Here is a 12,218-nt window from a genome sequence, read left to right as displayed (position 1 = left end):
TCCCGCGCCGAGTCGTTTGTTAACTCGCGAAGCAGCGACGCACGGTGTCCGAGTTTCAAGGTTTCAGCCAAAACAACAACACACTCGCCTCAACGGGTTTTCCCTGGATAACAACTTAGGAACGTGGCCACTTCTGGTCCCAATGATTTCTCTGCTCAGCTTTCAATAGCAGCAAACAAATGATCCTTTGCTGTTAAAAGGTCAACATGGTTATTTATTGATTTTGCCGAGGATGTTACATTTACCCCTGTCCGTTGATTTGTTTGTTTCTTGGTCAGCAGAATTTTACAAATTCAAGGGTAGTTCACTGAGGTTTGCACCCATTCTAGGTTTTTCTAGTTTCGGCATTTCGAAGGATCAGAAGGATAAAGAAAAGGTTTAAGAAAATCCGACCCTTTATGTTGTATAGTTTCCTGTGTTTAGAGTCAATTTATAGATTAAGCAATTAACCTCATTTCACCTCTAGATGTCTGAAATCTCAGTTTACTTCTCACTGCTGACTGCACCCCCCTGGCTGTTATATAGGGTGAAGTGTTTGTGTGAAAGAGGGAGGGGATTTTTGGAAGCAGCCATTTCAGGCGTGTAGGAGATTGATGCAGTTGCAACAGTTTACACCTTCATCCCTGTCATCGGCCCGGAGTTTAGGAAACGTCACGTGATTCGAGGCGATGCCGCGGGTCGAGCGTCAACCTGACCTGAAGTCAGATCGCTCAGAGTAATTGGAAACACCTGTGCGGGTCGTAAGGGCCCCCCACCCCCCACCCCCGAAAACATAATATTTCTTCGACAGACGTGAAATATGTTTACTACTGCCCGCACCTGCCCCGGCATCTGTGCGGACTGAAAATGACATTGTTGCGTCGAGATAGGGGCGTCACGGCTGATCGAGCGCACAGAAAATGGCTAAAAGGAACGCCGTGTCATAATGAATATGGAAACGAGGCAAACGTGGCTGTTCAGGCTTGATTATCAGAACGGAACGAGAGCACAACCACAAACAGAAAACAAAGTGGAATTATTAGTGGAAACTTTGTTGAAAATGATCCTTTTCTAGTTCGACCTGTCGTGTCTGATGTAGCTGTGTGTGGACACACGTGGTTATTAGCGACATTTTGTCTGATCGTCTGACTCCCCGCTTGCTTTTCACCTAATCGGACGTCAACTTCTTCTTCCTCACTTTGGAGCGTTCAAAGCAATCATAACACAGTGTTGACCAAACCTAAATGTATCCTTTTAACAATGAGCTCGTCCTCCACGACACACACACACACAGAACTTTTGAAGCCCGGAGCCGGCGCGCCGTAGGGCATTTTCCTTCAAGTCGCCACGCCGGAGCATTTTCAGTCTTAAGGAGGAAGGCTGCTGCACAGACCTCCTGCAGCGAATTGGCGGTAAACAGACTTAAACAGAAGCGTTCTACAGGGCATGTTGCCATACCTATCCGTCTCGGCTTTGATGTGCCCACGCTCCCACCACCCCCCTCCTCTGTTTGCAGCAAGAAAAGGAAGATTACTAAAAGTTGGAAACTGCGCGATGAGCAGGAATGTGAGCAGAGATATTGTGCAAGCGTTTGGAGCGACGACGACGACAGCAACAAAAAAAAAGCTTGTTGGTTTCTGACACGTGGGAAGAAAATTGGGATGGTGGAAAAAAATTTAAATGGGAGCTGACAGCTGGAGAGAGACAGAAGCGAGGAGGCCAGTGTGAATGGATGAGATATCAAGAATATATCGAAAAGAGAAAGGCTGGAGCCGCCTCCGCTGACACCCAGTCGATGGCAGCAGCAACACAACATGTCTGCTCTGTATTTGCCCCTCGTGCCCTCGACTCTCTAGATTTATATGTTGGGATTTTTTTCCATTCTTTCCCTTCTGCAGCTCAGACAATGTGATAAAACACACCCACAAAGCGCACACACACAGACGATTCAGTCTGTGGGAACTTCATCACCCAGATGTCTTCACTCGACAGTCCCGGCGGAGCCCTAATAAACAGCCATTTTACATCATTTGTATTGTCTCGCAGGGAATGGGAACAATGCTGCTGTGTGGCAGCTGTGTGTGTGCGTTTCAGAGCTCGATTTGTGTGTCACAATTTATCATTCAGAGGATATTGCAGAATCGCCCCGTGAAATGAATCCTCACACTTACACTGTGTTCCTCCATCACGCTCTCTTTACCCAAATCTCTACAGCCAAATGACAAAAAAAAAAAAAATTATGAATCATGGATTACATTAGACATCATCCCGACATATCTGTGCCCCTCTGCAACAACGTCACTTCAAATCCCACCACACGCACACACACACACACACACACACACACACACAAACACACACAAACACACTGCATGTCTGAGCGCTCATTGCACTGATCTGTTCCACACTTACATTCCACAGGAGCATCGATGACACACTTACAGGAAAACAAAAAGAAATCGTTCTGACATTTCGACAACAAAGTTAAATCAGTGAAGTAGAAAACTAGCATGCCATGGTGGAACTTTTCTCATTTACAAATGAAAAGGGGAGAGAGGACTTGACTTCAATCGACGGGGAGGAAAAACGAGGACTCCACAAGAGGTGGAGGGCATCGTCAGTTTCAAATGTTCGCTCTGCTCGGGGAAGAAAGGGGCATTAGTCAAGTCTTCATTGTCTCAAAGTCTTTTGTTCCTTCCAGCAAATTGTTAGTCCGAGCGAAAAGAGAGAAAATACTCGAGAGGAGTGACAACCAATGGGATTCTCTTCCTTGCCAAAAGTAGGTGTCCCTTCTCTTCCAGTTGTGTTACTCTTTGGCAAAATGAATGGTGATAGGGGGGGAGCGGGGACGCAGCTGGAATCTGTACAGAAGGTCTGGGAAGTGGTGCAGGGGGGGGGGGGGGGGATGGCAAAGGATGCTCTAAAGAGGTTATTAAGTGAATGAGGGAAGCAGGGGGGGGGGGGGGGGGGGGGGGGGCGTTTAAATCAGAGTCATATCCCATCAGGCAGTGGTGCTCCTCTCCATTGGGTGTCAACGCCCGCGAAGGCTAAGCGTCGTACTTCTTCCCCGTTCTGTGGATGTGGTGGAACAGTGTCATGGAGAACGCCATGCCCAGCAGCTGTGGAGGGAAGGAGAGGGGAGATAGTGAATGTGTGTTGACATGTGTAGTGTGTATGATGTATGCTTCTGTGTGTCACACATGTGTGCGTGCGCGTCTCTTTGTGATCTTTTTGATGTCGAAGCCTTGGGCTAGTTTGTGTTTTGATGCACACAATAATTCCTGTGGCGGAGCACAAACACATTTCCACTCTGTCTTTTTCTCAGATGGCCTTCAAACGCGAGCTGTGGAATCTTTGAGATGGAAAAATATGTACGGCGTGCACAAGTCAATGAAGCAAACGGGAGATGCCATTGAATCAAAGTCGCCAGCTATCTCTTTGAAGTTTCCATTACCCCTGATACATCAAACACAGTCACAAGGCTGATCCTAAAACCATTATCTGGCAAAGTTTGGACGGCAGGGAGACGGCAAAGCGCGGCACGGGGCTTAATCCAAGAGGAAAAAGGCAACGTGGACTTCCTGAAAGCCACGGAGGATTCCTCCGGTTTGTGGTCGGCCCCTGAAAGCTGCTCATTCTCTTCCTTTAGTTTCAGTCTCAACGCACTTCATACCAGCACTTCAGAGAAAACACCACATTAAGCTGCCGTCAATCACAACACGAAATGGTAAACATTCAGCTAAAAGTAATAAGAAACTTGCCTTCAAAACCAGGCCCAATTATTCACCTGTAGCTCGTCTGAGCTGCACAGAAAGTTCTGACTGTCTCCTTCACTCAGTGTGAAGCGTGACAGCTTCTCCTGCAGGACTCCTCAGAGCTCAATCATCCGCCCCCCCCCCCCCCGCCCAGGACTTTAAAAACACTGCTGGGATTTCTGAAGTTATACATATAGGCTTTTACCGATGTCTGTCATATAAGCTGCGGACGTAAATCATTCATAAGCCAGTTCATCCGTGCCGCTGGATATTATGCAACATTGCGGAGATGTGGGGCATCTGCTTTTCATGATGCTCCTCGCCGCCCTGTCCCTCACCACCGCTTTGAGTCTGCTAATCTGACAGCTCGAGGTCTGCTCCTCCAGGCTGCTACCCCCTCACCTGAGTCAGCTGAGTGTGGGTGGGTGTGTTGTGTGTGTGTGGGTGGGTGTGTGGGTGTATTTGCATGGGAGATAAAGATAATTAAAATTAAAGCGGTGTGGCAGTGTTTAATTCTGCACTAGGTCTCCAAACATAAATAAGAAACATGAGTCTTCAGCATGTGGATACCATGTGCATGTGTGTGTACTTAAATCTTTGTGACGACCATTTTGAGTAAAGACCTTACTGAGTGAGGGCATTTTGGCCCCTCCTCACTGTTCTTAGGGTTAAGACATACTTTTAGGGCTAGGGTGAAAGTAAGGGCTAGGTTAGGTTAGGGTTATGTTTAGGTTAGGCTTAGAATTAAGTTTACATTAGGGTTAGGGTGAAAATTTAGGGTTAGGTGAGGGTTCAGATTAGATTAAGTTGAGGGTTAAGTCTAGGTTTGAGATTACAGTTAAGAACCTGAGAAACGCATTATGCCAATGAGCGTCCTCACAAAAATAGAAGTACACGGTTGTGTGTGTGTGTGTGTGTGTGTGTGAGTGTGTGTGTGTGAGATCAGACAGATAGAATAAACACATGTGAGCACGAAAGAGGAATGTGTGATCTTGTCATGAATACATATTAATCCAAAGTACAATGATGACTTTCCCTGAGCGTTGCTGGGAACGTTAACAAGCACCACCTTCCCCCTCAGGACATAAGAAATGTGCAGGATCTTATAAAACTTGAGAGATTTCATGGGAAGGCCACTTCGCTCTGAATGAACCATGGATTCACCGATTAGCAAACTGAGGTCATGCTTGTCGCAGAGAAGCAGGGGAGGGCAGGGGAGGGCAGGGGGGCAAGGAGGGATGTTAAAAGCATGAAAAACAAAAAAGTAAGTAGTGGAGGTGAGAAATATTATGAAGTGACTGGAATGTAAGAATAATACCTTCAGGGTTTAAAGGACAGCGCAGGGGTGGAAGTTACACTCGACAGCAGATGTTACTCTTAATTTGTATGCACTGCGTAGAAGCTGGAGGACGGAGATTTGAGCGCTGGAAGGTGAAGTGTGGTCGCAAATGTTAAGACTAAATAGAGATTCGTGGACAGTTATTGTTAGAGAAGCTAACCCAAGGACGGAGCAGAACTCTTCAGGTGTGTTTAAACTGAACATGAAGAGGAATTTAGACAAAGCGAAAGTGCAATGTCGAGCCGGTGAAAAGATTTTCTCAAGGCAGCGCAGAGCAAAGCAAAGACAGTCCATCCATGCATGTATACGTCCATCAGGGTGGGGGTGTAGGAGGCTCTAACTTCTGTTGGGCAAGAGGAAGCGTATTCAGGGCAGGCTGCCACTCCAGGGGTGGCACATTCTGTACAAGCAACCGTTCCCATACATAAATTCCCAGGCTGGCTATTTCAAAATCTGGACCGCCGGGCCCTTGTTGACCACTGCTGCCCACCCACCGCGGTTACCGCATAAAAAGGATGCCCGCACAAGCTGAACTTGTTTCACCTCGAGCGAGTTCACACAAACACGATTAATAATTTGCACATATGCACACGCAGTAGGCGGCCATGTTGCAAGCCATCGTCTATAGATTTCGTTCACAGGCACAGTGTTCGAGCAAATAAACTCAGACTGCAAAAACAGTCCAGAGGAAAAAGATTTGTGCAAACCTAAGGAAAATAATAAAATAAAATGAAAACACTTTGTTCGCTCTGAAGACTGAGGAAGAAAAACGACTGTAAAGAACATGAAAGCGAGACACCGACTAACAGAGGGATACACGTAGAGTTTAGGACCAAAAGAGAAACGGTACAACCAGAGGAATATCTATCACCGGTCTCAACAGAGCCTCTAATCTGTGACTCCATCCCACCTTTATATTCACTATCTCTGCTCTCGATCTGCTAATGGCGCCTTATACATGACTGCAGCCTGCTTGGAACAAAGCCAGGTGGCTTTGATTCTCCCAGACAGGATCAGGGCTCAGAAGACAGTGACTTAAATATTTCCAGATGTGTAGGTTCCCTGAACGCCCACCGGAGCACAGGCCTCATAAGTTTCTCAGCAGACGACGGTGGCACCGAGGCCACTTGATGCACTTTTTTTTTTATCTGTTCTTATTTTTCTGCCAGACACACAGACACTCACAAATGCAGCCCAGAAGAAGGGAATACAAATGGGAGAGAGGCTCAGAGAAATGGAGAAAGAAAGAACAATTTATCACTGCGCCTCTCACCTGCAGCACCAAGATGACCATGCCTATAGTTCCCAGCAGGTGCTTGTTTTCATCCAGCCATTCCTCCACTTTCTCGAAGCAGCCCTAAAATGAAAGAAAGAAAAAAAAAACAAGCTTGTAACGATGCTGCTGCTGCTAAGAAGAAAAGGTGCATTTTCAGCACGGTACAGAAGAATCGTGCCACACAGCTGCTCCGAGCCTGGTTGGTCACCTGGAAAAACCCAACCATCCACTTCGCGCTTTCCTAGGACACATGAGATTTACGCTCGGATGAATGAACGACCAGGTGAGGTATTAAACCGAGTGAATTACCCACGAGCGGTGACTTTTATATGCAGACTTATGGGCCATATGGACGCGTGTGCACTCTATCTTAAATGTATTCCCACCTACAGCGGGTTCGTTGGGAGGTCACCCGCTGGCAGGACGCAGGGGTGACGGACTTAATGGTGGTTTCAGCTGCCGAGTGGCGCCTCGTCTTTGGTGTGGGTGCTTGTACGTCTTAACTCTGCTGTACAGTGTGTGGCCGTCTCCTCTGGGCAGGATTACACACACACACACACACACACACACACACACACACGCACACACGCTTTTAGTGCTGCGCTTCTCCCAGTGGGCCAGCTCAATGTCTGCCTATTCTCATTTTGGCAATTATATTACAGCTTTTAATCCTCTACTTTGGACCTGCTAACAAAGCGCACGCCAGACCAACAGCAGATTAGACTTGTAATTGGGGGAGATTGGTGAATATTGTACTGCAAGGTTTTTTTGAAAAAGAACTGTTGTTTCATGCATAATGGAAAAAGATCCAGCGTGATCAGAATTCAGCAGGAAGTAGAAAACTTTGAGAGCTACTCTAACCACCCACAGAGGCTTGTGAAAGCTGCTACCCGGCAGATGGACCCGCGATTAAAGATGTATAAGAGTTATGATTTTGGATTTCCCCTGTGATTCCTGCACTGATATCAGTCGCGTTGGCGTAGAGAACTTTAAAACACAACTTTAAACATGACATGAAACAAGAGGAGCATATGGATTTGGATAATGATCCCAATAGCGTCATATCTGCAGATGCATAATGTGACCCTGGGTACATTGAGGGAGGAAACCACACATCCCACATGGGAGCAGGACGTAAAATGTCTACAAGCGACGCAGCCTGGTCGTTTGTGGTCGTTTCACTCTCTGTGCTGGTGGTCGTTTCATTTCTCTTTGTGGAGACGTTTTTTTAAACGAGCGTGTCGTCATTGCGGTCGTTTTTTCAGTCTCTCCGCAGTGATTTCGTGGCTGCAGTCGTCCTGCGTCTTCACCCGGGATCATTTAGCATCTCTCTGCGGTGGTCTCGGAGTTTCTTTAGAGTCGGCGTGCGTCTGCGGTCGCTCGGTCTCTCTTTGTTGTACATTCTGTCTCTTTGTACTCATTTAATTAACTCTCCCAAAACAGAAACACTTCAAACGGAAGCTTTTTGTCCTGAAAGACCCATTCACCAACCGTGGTTATATCATATGTAGCACCTCGCAGTCAATGTGCACTCACCCTGTTCCAGAACATGTTGGTGGAGTTTTGTCCACAGTTCTGGTAATGCTCCTGACAGCAGCGGTCAGGAACTACTTTCTCCTTCAGGGCCTCGTGCCAGTCGGTGTACGCTATCACACCGCAGCACTTCCACTGTACGGGCGGAAACAGACACAAGTTTAGTTCATGCTTTAATGTACCAATGATTATAATCAGTCATTTGCTCCAACAGTGTTAGAAAATGTTCTTCAAGAGCCAGTTTTGACTTTTAATGTTGCATTAATGCCACAGGTACGAGCCAGGAAACACATTAGCAGGAATATTTCAGTAAAACTTTGCATTTATGCATGAACCCTGGAGTTGTTATATCACACTCATGCTAATGCGCCTCATATTTGTCACATTTGGTGTAATGCACAGCGGGAGGTACCTCTGCCTGGATGATGTTCCAGGCGTTCCGCAGGCCTATGTTGTTGTCTGAGTTGTAGAGAGCCAGGCCGTCCTTCAGGTCCTGCTTTGCATTCTCACTCACCTGACGAGGAGAAAGACAACAGCAGCCTCGGTTAGAGACCTTGGGTTAGAGCTGTGCTCACAGTCTTTATATCTGAGACGGCAGCTGAAGCTTACGGGCACATTAACACTACTTTGATCTTCCCAAAGCACCGATGTCTTTTCACACAGATTTGTATATGATGATGACTGTGTCTGCGGCACGGAGGGGGAAAGTGCTCTTCAGTATTCTTAGAAGGTTGTTTGTTTGATTGATTCCTGTTTCTGTGCACGGCCTCATCGCGATGGAAAGATAAGAGAGTGCATCAGCTCGGATGTGGACGACCAGCGGATACGCCAACGCCGCTAGGACGCCGGCAGCTACGCAAGGTTACGAGGAAACCTTTTTCACTTTGTCATCTAAAAATACATTACCTCTGCTACACTGACTCGGGACTTTTGTGTGATGAATGCAGATCTGACACGTGTCGTGTGTCATGTCGCTTTGCCACAGACACACACACACACACACACACACACACACACACACTCACTCAGACACACACACGCACACGCACACGCAGAGCTACAACATGCCCTTCAGCAGAGCTAACAAATCACTTTCCTCCTGACTGAACCCCAACAATGTGCTCAGCGCTGTGCCCCGTCTGATGGAGATTGATATCTCTTTGGATGTGTTGAGATACAAAATCAGGAGGTTCAGTTCTCCTGCCGTCGCCTGCGGGGATTTGCAAAATGCCAGCGTAGATTGAGGGACGCGTTAGATGCCGGCTAATTATTGCTGGGAAAAATGACACGTACCGACAAGAACCGTGTCTGCGCAGCACCACAGCCGATATCACACACAACAAATAGAGCACAAATGTTTTTATAGTTTGAGCTTAAGGGCTCAGACTGTGCCCTGGAATAAAAAAATAAAAAAAAGAGTCTGCACGAACACACAAAAGAAGAGAAGCAGCATCATGTCTGTCACTGTCTGACACAACAAGGTGCTTCAGCTCCTCTCTGCTTTCTTTTCTCAGGGGGGACGAGAGCACAACAATGTTCTTTAGAAGCTGCACAGTGAATCCCTCAGTTAAAAAAACAACAGAGAACACCTGGTCAACAACGCTCGACTGAGTAAATTGAACATTTACTCATTAGAATTTCAGGTTTACTTGAGTAATTACTTATGTACGCTGCACTGTATATGAGAGACAGACCTTCCTTTGACAGTAGAGAAAATTAAATTAAGCTTTAAATTAAATGCAATTTATCGGTGGTGGAGGGGGGAAGCGTTTTCTGCACTGCAAGGCACAGGAAAACTATTTGCAGAATCACACATAAAAGTCAAACTGATCTTTTTTTTTTACCGAGTAATTAATGTTTCCTTGGAAATAAAGTGCTTTATTAATCATGCAGCGCCCATTTGAAACGTCCTCTAAAACCTTTGAAAATAAGATTAGTGTAGTTTCTTCCTTCTCTCCCGCTATGTTACTTTGCTGATGCAGAGGAGCGTCTCTGTGCGCCGCTGCACCGCGGGCTCCGGGCGCCGCCATATCTGTCCTTGTGCAGGGAAATGAGATGAAGAGCAGCATCATCAATCTCTGCCTCGTACTTTGTTTTTTATCCTCGATCTCCTTCCTCTCCATCTTTATGTGGAGCTGCTCGCTCATTACTGACTCCTCGCGCTGGAGGAGTCAGTAATGACTCCAACACAGTCACTAGAGAGCAGCCGCCCTCCCACCACCAACACCACGGCTACAATAAAAATCATCCTCTGACTCGCCAATAAGTCTCCGCACGTCGTCCGTTTCATGTGTGGAAGTCTTTGTAACAGCCTGAAATGAAACTTAATGATCCAGATTTACTGCTAACGAGAGGCAGACAAATGACTTCAGAACAAACAGGGATTTGATCTCGCAACACTCTGACCCATTTTCTGTGCCTGCGAAGAAGGAGCAGATACAAACACATCCTTTGTTGCATTAGCCTATTTCCTACTGAGATGGAAAACGAGCTTCTTGACTGAAACTCACGATTCTGCTCCTGGAAATTGTTTACTGACACCACGCTTTAATAACACCTACTTCCTGATAAAGGTAGGAGTGGTAGGATGTTTCTGGAACAATATTTATCTTATTCGTTTGATGGTTCCTCGTCTCCACGTCCTGATAGCCATCAATAAATAAAAAGCCGGTGTCTGTTGCTCTTGCAGAACTGTAATAATAAACACGACCAATGATTTCGCTGAGACGAATGAAATGATCTGCTGGCTTACCTGTCAGTCACTAATCGACCTGCCTGCGTGCAAACTGCCCGTGAAAAACACGGCTGAAGCAGAGACGACCGCCAGAAGTTAGCGAGCCAGTCACAGAAAGTCGGCTTCTAACAATCATCACGCCTGGGCCGCACTAGGTGCATGTGCAACTACTGTATTTCCTCAAATACAAGTCAGGCTATGTACTTAACCAAATGCCAGGAAAAGAAATAAATGGATTCAGTCAACGAAAATGCTAAAGTACTTTTACTTTGATACAGATACAGGAATGGTTTCAAATATTTATGTTTGTGAAATATTCGACAGATATAGACATTGAAACTGTGGTGAAAGATCATTTTCACTGGCTATTCGCTGGGAACTGTATGCGTACAAAAGTGTTGCTGCTCTAGCCTGATAACATGGGCGCCGAAATGTAAAGCAAGAAGTTCCGCTGCACACACACCCAGTGTGCGTTCATGCGTTTTGGGGGCGTAGCTTCGACCGAGGGGCCAATGGGAAGTTTTGGGATGAATCGTTTCTAAGATTACCAACCCTAGCTTTAAGTTGTCTTCTGTCGCCACTGGGCTTCAAATGCAATTCTTCACGTTGACAAAAGCCCTGAGGCACAGCTCATGACTGCCATTACATAAATAAGCCGGCACTTTCCACTGGGCCCGACGAAGTCTGCACTCAGCAATACGAGACAGCACATTCATCACAGAAACATCTAAAAAGGGTTGAGCTGTGCCAGCTGGAAGAACGCGAGTCGCCACAGTCCCAGAGAAATAAAGAAAACGGAGAAGTGCAGATAGCGTGTTGACAGGGAGGAGGGAGGACTCGGCTTTCTCTCCAAACTCCAAAGCGTTTGTATTCTCAGTGAGCACGACAGCAGGAAACAGAGGGTGCACGGCGGATTGTCTGATTAACACCTGTCACACTCGAGACACCGTAATTCAACACATCCAGTCAGCGCTGAAATTACCAAATGATAAGGTATCACAGCTATTTTCACTCGTTTTATTCTCGTACGAGATAATTCTTCAACTTTACCGAAGTTTTTTTCCCGAGCACGTTTCTGTGCCGGCAGAGGAAATAAACTGGGGAATATTGCTGTACTCTCTGTGCTGTGCTGGGATCAGAGTGATGTGATACTAATAACAGTAATTCCAGTGCAAGCACTCCCGACGTACGCTGTCAGAATCAGGCCCCAGATCTGGTGATCGGCTACACTGGGACCTGTCACCGTGCAGACAGGAAACCACTCTGCCTACTCATCCCACGGGCACATAACCACAGCCGAGCTTCACTTTTCAAAGAAATCTGAAAGATCTTATTCTAAGTCTGTGTTTTCATGTGCAATATGTAGCACAGACCCTGATTTCTTCTTCCGGCAGCAAAGGTCACATCTGTGCCACATAAATGACGAATTCTCCACAGGAGCTCGTGTCCCGACTTAAATTTTTTACCGCAGTAGTTTTAGGACGACCGGTGTCTCAGTCGTCTGTTTGATGAAGAGGGATGCTAACTTACCACGGGAAAGCATTGCCTACCACAGTAGGTGGCCTGACGGGCGTATAGATGAGCAATTAGTGCATTGCGTGT

At 46.6% G+C, this 12,218-nt stretch overlaps 1 protein-coding gene across 4 annotated transcripts in view; it reads right to left on the bottom strand.

Moving 5' to 3' along the window:
- Positions 1-2,536: 2,536 nt before the first annotated feature.
- The window catches only part of tspan9a (tetraspanin 9a), a 162,048-nt gene continuing 152,366 nt past the window's right edge, over positions 2,537-12,218 (bottom strand). For all 4 annotated transcript variants that reach the window (XM_034588311.1, XM_034588310.1, XM_034588312.1 and 1 more), the window contains 4 exons: positions 8,295-8,396; positions 7,886-8,017; positions 6,347-6,430; positions 2,537-3,098 (listed from right to left, as the gene is read on the bottom strand). In XM_034588311.1, coding sequence (XP_034444202.1) covers positions 3,027-3,098; positions 6,347-6,430; positions 7,886-8,017; positions 8,295-8,396 — 390 coding nt within the window. In that variant the 3' untranslated portion in view covers positions 2,537-3,026. The remainder of the gene's footprint in view (positions 3,099-6,346; positions 6,431-7,885; positions 8,018-8,294; positions 8,397-12,218) is intronic.

This window comes from Hippoglossus hippoglossus, chromosome 6, assembly GCF_009819705.1.
Source record: "Hippoglossus hippoglossus isolate fHipHip1 chromosome 6, fHipHip1.pri, whole genome shotgun sequence".
Taxonomy (NCBI): Eukaryota; Metazoa; Chordata; class Actinopteri; order Pleuronectiformes; family Pleuronectidae; genus Hippoglossus; species Hippoglossus hippoglossus.
This window is presented reverse-complemented; position numbering and strand designations above follow the sequence as displayed.